Source organism: Syzygium oleosum, unplaced genomic scaffold, assembly GCF_021117445.2.
Source record: "Syzygium oleosum isolate NSW1041296 unplaced genomic scaffold, Sole_v2.1 Sole_v2.07, whole genome shotgun sequence".
Lineage (NCBI taxonomy): Eukaryota > Viridiplantae > Streptophyta > Magnoliopsida > Myrtales > Myrtaceae > Syzygium > Syzygium oleosum.
This window is the reverse complement of record NW_026607491.1, coordinates 7,144,411-7,160,720: the sequence shown is the minus strand read 5'-3', so window position 1 is coordinate 7,160,720 and position 16,310 is coordinate 7,144,411. Positions and strand designations below refer to the sequence as shown.

General features: G+C 40.4%; 2 protein-coding genes across 2 annotated transcripts; both read right to left on the bottom strand.

The window, feature by feature from the left end:
- Positions 1 to 2,166: 2,166 nt before the first annotated feature.
- Positions 2,167 to 4,059, bottom strand: LOC115673579 (molybdopterin synthase catalytic subunit). Its single transcript, XM_056312888.1, has 3 exons — positions 3,962 to 4,059; positions 2,446 to 3,117; positions 2,167 to 2,402 (listed from the first exon to the last, which is right to left on the bottom strand). The coding sequence occupies exon 2, from the start codon at positions 3,046 to 3,048 to the stop codon at positions 2,458 to 2,460; it is 591 nt and encodes a 196-aa protein (XP_056168863.1). The 5' UTR covers positions 3,049 to 3,117; positions 3,962 to 4,059; the 3' UTR covers positions 2,167 to 2,402; positions 2,446 to 2,457.
- A 2,896-nt stretch (positions 4,060 to 6,955) lies between these two features.
- Positions 6,956 to 14,700, bottom strand: LOC115676047 (stomatal closure-related actin-binding protein 1). The gene is made up of 13 exons (XM_030598911.2): positions 14,354 to 14,700; positions 13,466 to 13,772; positions 13,021 to 13,149; positions 12,104 to 12,196; positions 11,571 to 11,711; positions 11,230 to 11,298; positions 10,115 to 10,198; positions 9,736 to 9,913; positions 8,910 to 9,026; positions 8,731 to 8,789; positions 8,195 to 8,329; positions 7,437 to 7,586; positions 6,956 to 7,333 (listed from the first exon to the last, which is right to left on the bottom strand). The coding sequence occupies exons 2-13, from the start codon at positions 13,712 to 13,714 to the stop codon at positions 7,283 to 7,285; spliced, it is 1,455 nt and encodes a 484-aa protein (XP_030454771.1). The 5' UTR covers positions 13,715 to 13,772; positions 14,354 to 14,700; the 3' UTR covers positions 6,956 to 7,282.
- Positions 14,701 to 16,310: the final 1,610 nt, after the last annotated feature.

The following is a 16,310-nucleotide window of genomic DNA, read 5'->3' as shown; positions in this document are numbered from 1 at the left end:
ATTGGCAAAATCATTCTTACATGGGCATAACATGTCATTGGATAGATGACGAGTGGAGTATTCAAAAAAGAGTTATTGCATATAGAGTTTTCGATGATAAAGCATACGGCAAATAATATTTATAGAATAATTAGGCAAATTTTAGAAGAATATTATTTGCTTAACAAAATTTTTTCAATTGGTTTTGATAATGCTGCGGCAAATACCGCTTCAATTGCCGATTTAGAAAATATTTGTAAACCCGCTTTTGGCGGAAAATTTTTTCACATTAGATGTGCTTGTCATGTTTTAAATTTATGTGTACAAGATGGTTTGAAAACTCTTGATATTTTTCTTCAACCAATAAAAACGGCGATTCAATTTTTATGAAAACATCCCCAGAAAATGAAAGAATGGGGTAGATTTTGTTGAGAAAATGGCAAAAGGCCAAAAAGATTTCCAAGAGATGTTCCAACTCGTTGGAATTCTACTTTTCACTTGCTTAATGAATCTTTAGCATATAAAGATTTATTATGTGCATTTATTTCTAATAATATACCTGAGATTAATTTATACCCACAAGAGTGGGATATTTGCCAAAAAATTTTAGATGTTTTAAAGGTTTTTAATGATGCAACTTATACTTTGTCCGGTGTTTATTATCCTACTACACATTTATTTTTAGTAGAGTGTACTAATATTGTCAGAATTTTTTATGAATATGAAAATGATGTTGAATTGCAACATACTATAGTTGCAATGAAAATGATGTGGCTACATTATTATAGGGAAATTCCCATTATTTATTTAGTTGCTTGTGTTTTTTATCCGCGTTGCAAATTGGATGGCTTAAATGATTTTTTGCGTACGTATTATCAATGTTTACATTATGATGCGATAAATGTTACAACCATAATACGTGAGGTTAAAAATGTAGTAATAGAATTATATAATGAATTTTATGCTAAATATAATTTAGGTGATATTGGATCTTCTCGATCTACGGAGATACAAAATGACAGTACATGTAAAATTAGTAGAGGGTACCAACTTTTATTACATAGACAAAAAAAATAAAAGGGAGTAATAGGAAATATTTCTGAATTAGAGATTTATCTAACCGTTTCATTTGAGTTTACTGAATCCGAAGGTGGTACAGATTTTTTAATTTTGGATTGGTGGAAGAGGCACGCAAGCCAATATCCAATCCTTTCTCTTATTGCAAAACAGATTTTTTCAACCCCTTGTTCCACAGTTGCGGTCGAACAAGCATTCAGTGCCGGAGGTAATATTTTGGACGAACATCGTTCAAGATTATCTCCAAAATCAGTGGAGATTCAAGCTTATGTTGCTGATTGGACAAAGGCTCAATACCGGCAACAAGAGATAGATCGGAATAGTGAATCCGAATTCTTTAACAACGGAGATACTATCGGTACCGGTACCGGTACTGGAACGGGTAGTGACGATTGAGGGTAAAAGAACTATTGGAGTTGGCAAATATTTCAGGAACCCTTGTTTCTCATACCGGGTACGCCCACGTGAGCTTAGGAAAATCGAAATATAATCCGACGACACGTGACCTCTGGTCCCCTGCGCACGGAATGCTTAGGTTTTGGGGTCATTTTATGGCATATATATTGTGCTCTTTTTTTTTATAAATCGTTGTAACGAATTATAATGTGATTAATGATAATTTATTAAGTAAATCTGGCTATGGCTGGCGGAGGAAGAAAAGAAAAAAAAAAAATATGAACCGGCCCGGAACCGCCAGGGGAGGTTCCGGTTCCGGTTCCGGTTCATGCTTGGCCACGAACCGGAACCGCCAGTTCCGAACCGGAACCGGTCGGTTCCGAACCGTGGCCATGACTATGTAACGCAGTACTCCCAGAATTATCAACTGGTGAGGGAAAGAACATCAGTTGGTGAGAGCGAAAATTGAGCCGCTTTATAAGATCCTTCCCCTTCTGCAGAAGATGGGTTCTAAGCAGTACTCCCAGAATTATCAACTGTTGAGGGAAAGAACATCAGTTGGTGAGAGCGAAAATTGAGCCGCTTTATAAGATCCTTCCCCTTCTGCAGATGATGGGTTCTACGCAATACTCCCAGAATTATCAACTGCTGAGGGAAAGAACATCAGTTGGTGAGAGAGAGAAAAATGAGCCGCTCAGGCTCAGGGACTATGAGTACTGGAAAATTCTGCATCCCTTGAAACATGTTTGAGCACTGTAATAAACAGCAAAGAAAGAAACTTCGGTATCCCATTCCATCCCGCATGTTTCTCAGCATAATCACTTGCAGATTTGACGAGGCCGACATACATTCCTCGGACATTACAACCTCAGAGAACTACGTCACAATCCTTCTAAGTTATAATGGTCTGCACTAGATGAAGGAAAATGCTAAAAGCACCAAAAGTAAATCTGCACTAGATGAAGGAAAATGCTAAAAGCAGCAAAAGTAAACTACAATCTTCTCTCACTCAGCCTCTCTCTTGTCTCCATCACAGCCATCATCTATCTTGACTTTAGCACCGCAACAGCCATGCCCGTTCGGCTTGTTGCTCTCTAATTTTTTCCTGCAGCGATATTCGTCCCGAGCACCTTTCTCGAGCTCCGACTTCCTTTCCAAAAATTCCTTATTCTCCTTCCAGACCTCTCCATTGGTGTATACCTCTTTCTTCCAAATGGGGACAGATGCCTTTATTTCGTCAATCAGAAACTTACAAGCATCCAGCGCATCGTCACGGTGAACCGATGATACTGCGATGAAGACACTCGTTTCTCCAACAGGGACAGGGCCAAGGCGGTGGGCAACTGCGATGGACATGAGATTCCAGGATGATCTAGCCGATTGACATGCAGACTTGATGCACCGTACAGCCATCGGCACGTACGCTTCATACCGGAGCTCCAAGACTGTTTTACCCTCAAATGTGTCGCGAGTTGTTCCGGAAAATGTCGCGATGGCACCAGCCTGCGGCGCGCTGACGTAATTGATATATTTGGCCATATCAACTGGGTTGTGTTCTTCCAAGATCTCAATAAGATCTCTATCCTCATCAGCCATATTTTCACCTTCACAAAGTATTCTTTGGCTCCAATGTATATACCGATACCCGCAAGAGGATTCCTATACCTGAAGAATAATGTGGAGGAGGTGGATGAGCATGAGAATGGCTATCAAATCCTCTAACAGCACCAATTAATGCAGGAGAAACGCAATAAAAAATTCCTGGCAGACAATGATATCACGAGAGGTACGTAGACCACAAGTTTCAAAGCATCCATCCAGTAGGATATCATTTTCATCACAATTTGGCTCCTGAAGGTTCCAAAGAGGCAGCCTTTTGACTTTGCAGAGCTAAAAGCCTGTATAACTAGTCAATCTGCCAATTGGAATCCTCAGTTCCCAACAGCCAAAAGGTAATGAAAGAGCATGAATCTATGCACTTGGTTCAGGTCGCCAACAAAAGGAATTCACCCATGTAAACACATTTCAATCTAATTTTGATGCCCATCGTCAACTCGATCGGAACCCATTACGCGACCGATCCTAAAAGCTTCCGACAAGGGCACTTTCGAAAACACAAACCTTAAAATCTTAAACAAACGAATAATCTACAAATTGTAAGTGCCACCAAAGCTTTTCGGTCGGGATAGATTGTGGGCAATTGGGCTTCACCAATTTCAAACGGTCTAGCCTAATTCCAGTTCGCACTCTGAATACCGTTCCTCAGAGACGCATGATCTTGTCGGTGCCGTCGGAATAGAACAGCACCACATACATACATCGGTCTTTACAAGAAAGAAAAACCCGGTTTTCGCCTCCACGAGGAGCCTGAGCTCTCTCACAAGCAACAGAGAAAAATCCACACAGAAAACGATGACATAGAAGCGCGGAAAAAGCCAAAAAAATCACAAGGAACTACGGGAGCCAAATCGAACGAGGCGATGCGTGTCAAAACGAGGGAGAGAGAGACCTGAAAAGAGAAGGGTGTGGCTAATTTCACCACCATCTTCGGCTGTCTGGGTGGTAAGGAAGAGGGCCTCCTTTGCAAGTTTATACTCGGATTCTGCGGGAGGAGCCCAAACCAAGAAGAGCAGACAGAAGAAAAAGGAGAAGAGAGGATGGATTTCAAGTCCAGTGGGAACACTGGAAGTGTCCCCCACTCTAAAAAAACAAAAAAAAAGGGCCGTTTAGTCAATAGACATACAGCTTAGAGCCCGTTTGGTTTAACTTTACGGAAATGCCTTTAGTAAAATACAGGCTAAAGAGATTTTCTAAAATGCAAGTAGTATTTGATAAAGTGTATTTTAAAATCACATTTAAAAGCTGGCCTCAAGGGATTGAAGGGATGGAAATACTAGTATCACAGGTGCAGGGTTCAACTTTCGCGCCTGCAAGAGGCAGAGCAAAAGCCAGAGCGTGAAAAGAATTAGAGATAAAATAGACCTAAAAAAAATTTCGGACCACTTATCAAACCAAATACACAGTTAATATGAGATTTTGTTCAGTGTAATTTTTTGTTTTTGCCTAGTAATGGACATATTTAATTAGAGAGGCAAATAGGGCCTGTAAAGATTTAGACTTAGGACCTCCAGCTCTAATAACATGTGAGATTTTGTAGGATCACTGTCAATTGTTGAAAAAGCTTAAACTATTAGATGAAAGCATGATTTAATATGTAATTATTATTATAGTTAATGTCTTGAAAATTGGGAAAATTCTAAATAAATTCTAAATACCAGTGACATTGGGCACTCGTCGACAACAACATTGAAAAAATATTTATACACTGAGCTCATCTCGGTCATTGCATCTCACATAAATGGTTAAGATGATATTAGGCTAGAGATAGTTCGTAAACCATGCGAAAACATCTCGTCTCTATATGATTCATCGCTTCTGATGGGCACCTCCTTGAGAGCGAGGGGAGAAGTACCAAAAAAAGTCATAAACTTGTCGTATTAGTACCAATTCAATCCTAACATTTTAATTTAGTTCTTGCTCGTGGTAAGCGAGGGCCGCGAAAAGGTTTGTGACTAACTTGGTCCAATTGAAAAATTATAACTAAATTGGAACGATGCAATAGGCTTATAATCTTTTTTTTTTTTCCCTAAAGGGAGTATCGGGTTCACCTAGCATGAGAGCCCGATTGGCGTCCGTGAAATCTTTTTGGAACCTTTTTCGTGGGAGTATTTTGGCACTTTTTTCCTTCGAAAAAGTTGGAATAAAGGGTAGCTTTTGGCATCTTAACTTTTCATGGACCGAAAGTGGATCGACGGATGAAACATGAACCTCTTATCCCATAGCAACAGGGCGTTATTCTTTCATCATCTAATATTTTTTTTTGGTCAGACATCATCTAATATTTAGGATTCATTTATTTCGCAAAAAATATATCATTCCTTAAAAATTATGTTTTGATATTTGGCTGAAATCTGACAATCAATTTGAAAATATTTTCTGTTATTTGATGTGGAGAATATGATTTGATTTTTCAAAGGAAAATTATTTTAGAAAAATCGCATTTTTTTTTAATTTTAAATTACTTTTACTTTTTTTTTTCCTTCTATTTCTTTTCTTTTTGGTTTTTCTTTTATGCTTCTTCCTCTCCATCGCTCCTCTACTTCCTAGCCACTATCCCCATCTCCTTTCCTCTGGCGACGACAGCCACAAGCGAGCCGTGAGCTCACCGACACGACGAAGCTTGGGCGGCCGGCGAACTCGCAAGCCTCAATGGAGCTCAAGGCTTGGGGAGCTCAGGCTCGCCTAGATTGGCCGAGCCTCGAGCTCATCAGCCTGCATCTTGGCCGGTTGCCAGGATGTCAATTGACGCCGAGGCACGTGGCCGGTGGAGGAAGAAGGAGGAAGTAAAAGAAAGAAAATAAAAAAGAAAAAGAAAAGAAAAGGAGTCAAAAAATAAAAGAAAAAATTAAAAATATAAAAAATTCGATTTTTGTAAATATTTTTATAAGAATAAACATTCCATTAACTAACAACCCGAGTCTTAGCGCCGAGGACCCGTGCAAGGTCTTTTTGGACTCTGGCCTAAGGATTGGACTAGAGCTCAAGCATTAGGGATCGAGCATGGCCTTTCTGGACCCGAGTTCAGGTGCCGGAGCATCGAGTACTAACACCAGAGGTTTGGGCCTGGCCCTGATGAACCCGAGCATGGGCGTCAAGGGCCTAGGCCCGAGCACCGTGGTCCTAGTCCCAAGCCCGGCCTCAATGGACCCAAGCCTGGCGGCCTGAGACTTGTTCCCAAGAACTAACATTGAGTTTCCATGCCCAAGCGTAAAGTTTTGGGTCTAAATACCGATACATAATCACATACATTTTGGAAAACATTATAATTTCCTTGAATTTAAGCTTTGGTAGGAAACACTTTTCCATTGATTAGAAAAATATTTTCCGTTGACTAATTTTCCTAAGTGAACCAAATGCTGAAAAATAAGGAAAATGTTTTTTTGGAAAATATTTTTCACAAAACAAAGCAACCTTAGCAAAGTAAAAAACGTGCTGATTTTTCACTCTACTTCAACCGGAGCACCATTTATTCGTTTCGGCTCGATTTCCCATCACCAAATCTGTACCAACCTCTGGCTAAATTGGGTCGGTTTGGGTTTGGGCAATCAAACCCGCCTGAATTTTCCATGGTGAAAACTTTTGTTGATCTCACCATAATTGAGGTGAACCCTCGATAACATCTATTTAGATGTTAAAATTACAATTACACCAATTATTTTAGGAGTACTTCAGCGGTAAATGACGGCATATAATCGACCGTACCAATCTATAATTTCGATCGGTCTGTATGTTACCAACAGAGTTCATTCATGTCAATGGAATTGCAAATGCAGTGAATAAGAAATTGTGGGTTTCAATCTATTAGTAACAATAGTTAGTACCAGAAATCACACAAAATATGCCACATACATGTTGAGCAGCTGAATCATTCTTCTTTCCACAATTCCAAGCATTTCATTTACCATGAACCAAATATCAGCCAAATCAACACGCAAAAGCGACAGATTTCGCAGCAAGAAAACTCATGCTGTTACAATCCAATGACTAAGGCAGATAAAAGGGTGCCTTGAATGTTGGGGGGCTAGAATTAGCAGCCCGAAACTGGGGCAAAAACGAATTTAAAGGGAAAAGGAAAATGGAAGCCTGAGAAAGCAACACAGCTAATTGCAAGGACCGTAAAGCCGACATTCTACTCTTACAAACTTATGATACATGGGATGAAAAAGAAACTCGGATAATTACATGTTTGTTAAGGCAATTTAATGGGCATCTATTGGGCGGTAGACGATAAAGATCTATCATCTGGCCCCGCAAGAATGATCTGCCAAGTTAAACACTCGTTCAGCTTCTTTTTTAACAGTATCAACTGAAAATTAAAACAAGGAAAACGAGAATTAGACGCAGGAACATGCTCGGAGACTTACATTACAGTCGTAGGCAAACCTCCTGGCAAGCATTACGGCCGCATTCCTTTCTCGCTCCGATTCGAATGCTAATACGAAGGAAGTACCATTCTTAACATGCCAAAACATTGCTTGTGGTGCAGCATTTCCACCTCCTCGAACCCCACACAGCTAAACAGCAGGTGAATTGCATGAGATGACCTCACAAACTCAAGACGGTTAACGTGTGCTTGAAGAAATCGGATAATGTAAATGCATGAATTCACTTAGATAGACATTCGAGTGCTAAGTTTGGATATCTACTTCAGCAGCAATTTCTGACTTGGGTTCTATTGTCTGTGCATGCACGCACTGACCAAGATGGCCCATGTCTTGGCATTTGCAACATCAGTTTCAAGTGATATAGCTTTGAAGACAGCTCATATCGACAAAATTGTATGCATGTGCTGACACAATTCTATAGATCTTCTGAAAACATTCACAATTTCTTTCACTGATCTCATATTATTGGATTGCTATTGTTCCAATATCCAGCCCCAACAATAAACTTCAGCAAACAGACTGCAGAAAAGCAACCTAAGCAGATTTCTGTTCAAGGTTTAACAGCATGGTATAGAAACCAATAAATGCCCAGTCAAGCGACTCAAGCCACAGCAAGGACACACAGAAACTTTCAGACACATCTGATTAGCCCCCCGTGGAAAAAAAAGTTTGATGCCTCATTCCTTGGCTAATGCATAAATTTTCATTCCAGAGCAATTTTTGAACTTTTTTTATACCTGCATAGAGCTGGAATAGTATTCTTTAGCAACTGTTGTCTTTCCTTTAGTAAGCTTCATTCTCATTTTCCCCACATGAAGGGCGTGAATAGATTCCGATATGCGGTCTACACCACTCATTTGAGAGATAATTACCTACATCACAACAGGCATATATAAGAAAAGTGCATGCAGAGTTTATGTAAGAAAACATACAGGATCGTCTTCAAAGAGATGCATAGACAATCTCATTTTGAGCAACAAGGCAAAACACCAAGATTCCGACACAAATGCAAGCTTTCACTATAACCTATATTCACTTAAATGAAGCTGAGATGTAGGGCACAGCCATCACTCATCTTGAGACAGGAGATGCAATCCACACACTTATGAAAATCAAGCAGTTGCATGCACAATATATCACATAAGCTTCATGGATCTCAGATGCTTATGTCGAAAAAGGACATAAAAAGACAATTGAACATTGAGGACATAGCTTCTTCCAGATAGGTACGGAAGACCAATCTGGTCCATTAAATAGGAAGTGGGAGACATACATTGAATGCAGTATCATGTTTCCGAACAAGTGCCTCAACATAACTTCCAAGACCTGGAGCTGCTCAACAAATACATGACATTAGTCTTTGCTTTAACAAAAACATACATAGGCACAAAAAGCAGTAAATTCAGATAGAAAGTGAGAAGTAAATAGGAATATAGACTATAAAGAGCATACCTGGCTCAATTGGGCCAGTGGTTGACAGTGTAATGTGCTGGCCCTCCGAAAATATATCAGCTTGCAGAACTCGCCCAACATCGAAAGGTTCTGGGGCATAAACTTGTTTGGTAGCTCCTGCATGGTGACCAATGAAATTGGTAGCATCAAGCAGACAATACCACTTATTTCAAGGCTTGGGCGTAAAGAATATGCCTTAATTCTGCCAATTTTCTATACTTTAGCACAGATTTCCAAAAACCACCAGATCAATGAGTTTTACTCTGATGTGAACATCTAAAAATTTTGCACATGACTGATTCTTAAAAGATGTAACCTAAGTTCCCACAGAGATTTTCCTCTTTCCATAGTGTTACCACTAGCATGGTTAACTGTCCAGAAAAATATTTTATTTATGCCACCAGGTCTCCTGCAAGCAGATTGAACTCGTGCAAAACAATATTTTGCATCAAACAAACCTAAAACAAAGCATCACATACATAGTTATCCTACATTGAAATTTTCTTAAGGCTACATACACCTTCCTTGCCAAATAAAAGCAGTGGATAGGCATATAGACATAGAGGTCATTGCTCAGCAGTAACCTATAAACCCCATGCAGCACAAAAGGCATCACCCTAGCAAGCTTTCTGCAAAAAAAAAATTTGAGGAAAAAGAAAAGAATGTGCATGTAAAGCATCTTTGTCTGTGAAGGCACTAAAGCCCTGTGCTAGGAGCCAGGGAGTTGCAGAGCTTCCAATCTTAGCTTCCACAGATCCAGCCAAAAAGAAAACAAAATTTTGCATGTGGACCTATAAATTGATCTGTCTAATGTAGAAATACATACCTGAAATGAGCTCCTTTTTGCCACCGTCAGATGATAAGCGATACCATTGGACTGAGAACTCAGAAATTTCTGGAGCATTATCAGAGCTAGGAAGAATACGCAAAATGGATCCCAAAGCTTCAGGGCCATCTAATTCATATAGAAGAGGATTCTTCTCTCCTCTCTTGCACATTGCCAACTGGATAAGAGGAGGAAAAGATATGGGCAAAAGATAAAAAACCAGGAGATAAGAAAAAGTAAACACAAATGTCATTGTTTGTTTGCATTAACGTCAGAACAACCTATGACCAAACAAACTTTGCAAGAATCATGTCCAATCGCTACACGGGTGCATATTGACCTTCAAAAGATCAATAATCAAGCCTATCAGTACACCAACCTCCTTTTGAAGATGAAGCGCACGTTTGGACTTTTGAGCAAGTTGACTCCTTAAGGCACAAAGTTCATGTTCCATGTCCATGACCTACAGTAGTGTGTCAATTATGTTAGAATCTAAACTCTCTAAAATATGCGGGCAAAGAGATGGAGCTTTAATCAGATGATTAAATTGGCAAGTCAACCCCTGTTAAAGAGCTTGTACTTCAAGACTGTAAAATGATTATCATATCAAGGCAACTCAAGTGCATCGCCCATGATCCAAATACTAGTTGTTAAAAAGAAGCCAAACATAGTTGTACACTGCTGTAGACACAACAAAAATAGAGAGGAGAAACGACAATTTAGAAAGTCTTCAGATAGAAACAGGAAACAAAAAATGTAGGAAGCAGGGATGTCAAAAGATAAACACATTTAAAGGAACAAAACATGAAGTCCATCAAATGCTATTCTGCATGTCATAGCCGCCTGGAGTGCTTAGCAGTAGGCGCCACATTATGTGTACACAATTGATTCCAGTGAGAAACAGAATTGCTGAAAGCAGAAACACAGCCTTGGGGAAAGGATTTGATTTCCTTAAGAGTACTCTGCATAAAGGCACATGCATATATACAGAATCCTGACCAATCAAGCTCCCAAAACTCCAAAATACAACATTTTTGTGTGCCCTTTTCCTCCAAAGACCACATTCCCCTATAGTATTCAACAACCACTTTCACCATCCATAGGATATAAGGTTAAAAAAATGGAAAGGCTGGATGCATGTGAAAAGCAAAAGAAAAGTAAGTGGCTTCATGTTGCTTTCGGTACAAGTGCATGAACTCCTCCATTCTTTCGAGAGCTAAGTATAGGCCCTTTCAAGGTTAGGGTAGACCGGATTCAGTGCACCTGGCACCTTATTTTCGCTATCCATACTGGAATTATATACATATATATGCACCATGTATATTGGTGCATGCAAAACAAGAGTGTGGAGAGGAAATCTCGCAATGTACAAAATATACCATCCATGGATGGATATAATCTCAGTATTGATTTGGATAGCATCTATTATGTAGTGCCTGGTAATCGCCCATGGCTTTCAAGACCAAAAAATATCAACACTAACACAAAATGTACCTTGCTTGGCTGATGCAACATTTTGATGCGTCTAGCCTCTTGAACCTCCTTCATCAATTCCTCCAGATCCTGAAAATACCTGACACTTAGATCCATCCAAAGCACATAACACAACCGAGATCATCCACTTACACTACAAAAAATATCTCCGTAAAAGGCCAGATGGCAAATGATGAATTTAACATGCAAAGTGACTTTCTTTAACCTATATTCTTAGTAACAAAGTTAACTTTTTGAGGAATAAATTGCAATAAATGATGCGGTCGAATGTCCATGGAGCTTGTATAGGTGGAAACAAAAAACTGGGGACTCTATGCTTTCACTGAGGACCATATAAGCACCTGTTTGCCTGATGCCCGAGACATGGTTTCATGTTCCTGAAGGGCTTCTTCCACTCTTTGTACTGCAGCTCTAGCACTTTCAATTTCCGCCCGAGCAAAAGCTCTTTCCTCTTCGACAAGTTTCCTGGCATCCTCTGAGGCCTACGATGAAAATGGCAGCCTACCGAATTAACAACCAAGCAATCCACATAATGACTAAAAATTGAATGAGAAAAGAATAAGTCCATTTGGTTGCCGTGGATTCAAGAAAGCATCACTCTTCTAACGGTCTAATTGGTCGAAACAAGCGCAAAGAAAAGAAAAAATAATCACAATCATTTTATGGTCATTTAGGGATGAACATTTAAAGCTCATTTGTGTAGGAAAAGAGCGACGAATTTTCACTCCAATTTCGAAAATCAACAATGTAAAATAGCGTGCGAAAGCCAATAGGCATCAGTCCTCCTTGTCCATATCATCATGACCACCTCACCGGAATGACAGACCATGACAATTCGAAACACTGACACAAGTTGACCGAGCACAAATTATACCTGCTTTAGGAAATTTGCTAGACTCTTCACTTCTGCCTTTTCTTGAATAAGCTCTCCTTCTCGTTGAGTTAACTTAACCGCTAAAGCTTCCACCTAGAAGAAAGTGAAACTTGCTTAAATTCTTTCAGTTGACAGCATAAGCAGCATCAAACAATCGAAATCATATTGTGAAAGATAGCACCATGAGATCCACCCTATAGTAAGAAAATATTTCCATTAGGTAAAGGGGAACGAACCAAAGTGTTGGAGGACAAAGAAGTCATTCCACAACTCTACGAATCTATCTATATAGAACGGGCTATAAAATAATCAATCAAACAGACACAAAACAAGACAACCAGAGAAACAGAAAAGTAGCAGCCATTGAGTCCAGGTTATGCACAAGGAAAACCACATGGATAGTACCATTTAAGAAGTGCTGCTGCATGTAGTCAGTCTTACTTAGCATAACCATAACTTAAATTCATTCTACGCCAATTTCATGAGACAAACAAATATAGAAAGGATGATTGGCTCATGAGCAGTAAAAGTAACCTCTAAATATGCCTGTAATCTAAATGGCAAGATTCGAACATCAAGAGAATAACATGCAAGTGAACCAGTGGAAGTGAACATCCAAATAAGCACCTATATTCAATCGAGCATCAGGCATTTCAATCCACCATTTGAAGTTCATGTCTACAAAGTTAAGTTATTATCCTTGGGGTTCCTTTCTAGACACCCTGCAAGCTGCCACCCTACCATAATATAACCTGTCTGAGCACTCAAAACATGATATATAAAAGGTTTGAGCTAACTTCAATCACGCAAAAACACGAACAGACAACAGTCAGCTTTTGAGTTTCACCGATTTATGATACAGGGCAAAGGCACTCAATAAGAAATGATGACAGGAGGAGCAGAGAGAAGAGTCCCACCATAGCTATAGCTTCTTCGACGTCATCCTTATTCCGTCCTGCAACACGTCCTTTTAACGCTTCCAATGCATCTCTAAGCTTCTTCAAGATAACATGTTTTTCCAGGGAAACAGCCTCTCTAAGTCTAGCCTGAAGTCCACGCAAGATAGCCACTATTCAATTGCACATAGCAGCTAAGCCATGATAACTCTTAGCTGAAAGCATCATAATTGAGAGACAGAGGTGACACAATGAAATGTAAAACACACTCTAATAAAGTGCAATTAACCAATCCCTCATAAGACTGCCACTATAAATGACCTCAACACGAGAAACATGAATTTCATGATCTTCAAGAGTATTTTCTGGCTGAACTCCAATTTTTTGACAGCAAAAACTAGCTGAGACAATAAAAAAATTCAGGACAGATGTTCAACTCAATCAAGAAACCCCAAGAAAAATTTACCTCTTCAGACAATTTGGCAGCGGCAGCCAGCCCCTTCTCAAACTTATTGGCGAGGTCACGAACTGATAAACGCTTCTGCTGTTCCAACAATAGAGCAGTCTCGCGCGCAACGACTTCCTTCATCGACAAAGTCTTGTGATCATCCTTTCCATCAATAATCTGGTTATTAGCCCCGATCTTGTAATTCGGGAAACGACTAGAAGCAAATATCACATCGGCTGACACCGCACCAAAGGCCTCCTTTGGCATAGTGTTGCTAAAGTCTCAGCCGACCCTCGTCATACTGGAAACGAATTTGCTCTGTCAACTAAACCAAACCAAACACAAAGCTTAAACACAAAGAAAAAAGAAAACGGAAATCATTTTCCTCCATAGAATCCAAAAAAAAAGAACATATCAAAAGGCTACAGAAATCATTTTCGTCCAAAGAATCCAACAAAAAGAATATATCATAGTGCTTCGAATTAGGCCAAATCAACACGGAATTGCTCCAGATATCTTTCAAATTCGAAGCCTGTGGACAAAAGATAAGCAAGACAAAACCCCCCCAGGTAACCAAATGCAAAAGGGAGCCCATCCCAGAGAACTTTACAGCTAGTCGTGTCAGATACAGATAATCTCCGAATCAACGGAACGACACTTTTCTTCAAGAAACAGACCACTTAAGGTTACAAAAAATAAAAAGAAGCAACGACCCAGAATCCAAAACAACCGGAGGAGGACCTCCGGAGCAAGAACAAGCGACACCAGCAAGCAACACTGACAATTCGCAGAGAAGCACGATCAAGCAGAGGACCAGAGCAACGAAATGGAAAACCCAGATGAGGGAGGCAGAGAGAGAGACACACACACCAAGAAGGAGCAAAGGAAAGCGAGGGGAAGACTCACGGATCCAGCGAGAAAAGGAGGGAGGACGACCCGAGCGTTAGACCCACGAAAGAACAAGATCACTGAATAAATGAAAGAGTAAATGAACTCCTCCTCCTCCTCCTCCTCCTCCTCCGCCTTAAAGCTTCGGGAGAAGATTTCAGAGGGGATGATGATGATGATGATGATGGTGAGAAGGGGAAGCTCTCGCTTCGAATTGAAATCGCCCTCCCGCACAAATTGAATGCGACTGCGCATGGGAATGAGGAGAGAGAGAGAGAGAGTGAGAGAGGAGCAGGTAAAGGTTGGTGCTTGTGCTTTTTCAAAAGCAAAGGGGGAAAGAGAGAGAGAAGAAAAGCCGCCCTCTCTCGTCTCCCCCCGTGTTTGATACTTACTTGGCTTTTGGTTGGAGAGAGATAGAGAGAGACATATACGCGGTTCAACTCTTGAGCCGCGACCACGACAAAGTCTTGTTCCTGCGACGGCGACGCCGGCACGTGACGTCGCCAAATTAACTATAATCTCGGAGTTTCAAGTGCCACGTCGGATCGTAAATATAGGCTTTGAATAATGTGATCGGTAGGTCACATCACCTCGGTCACTGGGACTCTCTCTCTCGTCTCCCCCGTGTTTTACACTTCTTGGCTTTTGGAGACAGATAAAGAGAGACATCTACGTGGTTCAACTCTTTGAGCCGCGACCGTGACAAAGTATTGTTCCTGCGACGGTGACGCCGGCGCGTGATGTCGCCAAATTAACTATAATCTCGGAGTTTCAAGTGCCACGTCGGATCGCAAATATAAGCTTGAACAATGTAATTGGTAGGTCACATCACTTCGGTCACTGGGACTCTCTCTCGTCTCCCTCGTGTTTTACTTCTTGGTTTTTGTAGATGGAGAGAGAGAGACATACGCGGTTCAACTCTTTGAGCCGCGACCACGACGAAGTCTTGTTCCTGCGACGGTGACGCCGGCGCGTGACGTCGCCAAATTTAACTATAATCTCAAAGTTTCAAGTGCCCCGTCGGATCACAAATATAGGCTTGAAGAATGTGATCGGTCGGTCACATCACTTTAGTCACTGGGATAGATGAAAATCTTCCTGAGAGATCAAGTAACATGAGGATGGCGGTGATAGGTGAATTACTCAATGTTGACTTGGCGTGTTTTCCGACTTGTTGAATTGCTTGCCATGTGCGTATCCTGATTAAGGTCGCATTTGAATCGTCGAATCTCTCGATTTCTAATCAATTTACTCCCCCGTGCGCCGCTGTCACACAGTTAGGTTGCCGTGCGGGATGGATTCCTTTTCCGCCGGTTTAACCAATCTCGCGAGTGAACTTTGGGTTAATTCGTGCCTCGGGCAATTTAATACCCCACGTGAAGAAATCTCTATTAGGTGGTGATAGACTTGTATCGGTCTCGAATTCTGATCTTTTTCAAGTGAGTCGAGATACGTTCGGTGGCGAATGTTGAACCCTTTTCGACAAGGCCAGCGTGGGATTAACTATGCCGTACGCTTGTCGAAGTTATTTACTAATATTACTTTTTGGAAGATTAATAGTTTCTCAAGGGGGATAAAATAGTTGTGTTTTTTTTTTGGGGGGGGGGTCAGAAGATAAACAGTTGCTCCGGTTCTTAATTCAAAAAGGTTTTATGCTAATCTCGGTCATTAACTTAATTTATTTTTTTTAATTATTCGCACGCAAACGCTTTAAATGAATGGGAATGTAGTAAGAAAGCGGCACAAAAAAGGCGCTAAGGACTTTTATTCAAAACCCAAACCCACGTTTTGGCGGGTCCCACTACTTGATTGGTCGATTCCCCCCCCCCCCCCCCCCAATTTTTTTTTTTATTATTCGAAAAGAAGAAAATCATCAGTTCAGTACACCGGCGGCCGGCCATAGAGGATGCCAAAAAAAATAAAATAATAATAATAAATTAATCGGTTATAAAAAAATATTAATTAACTATTTATT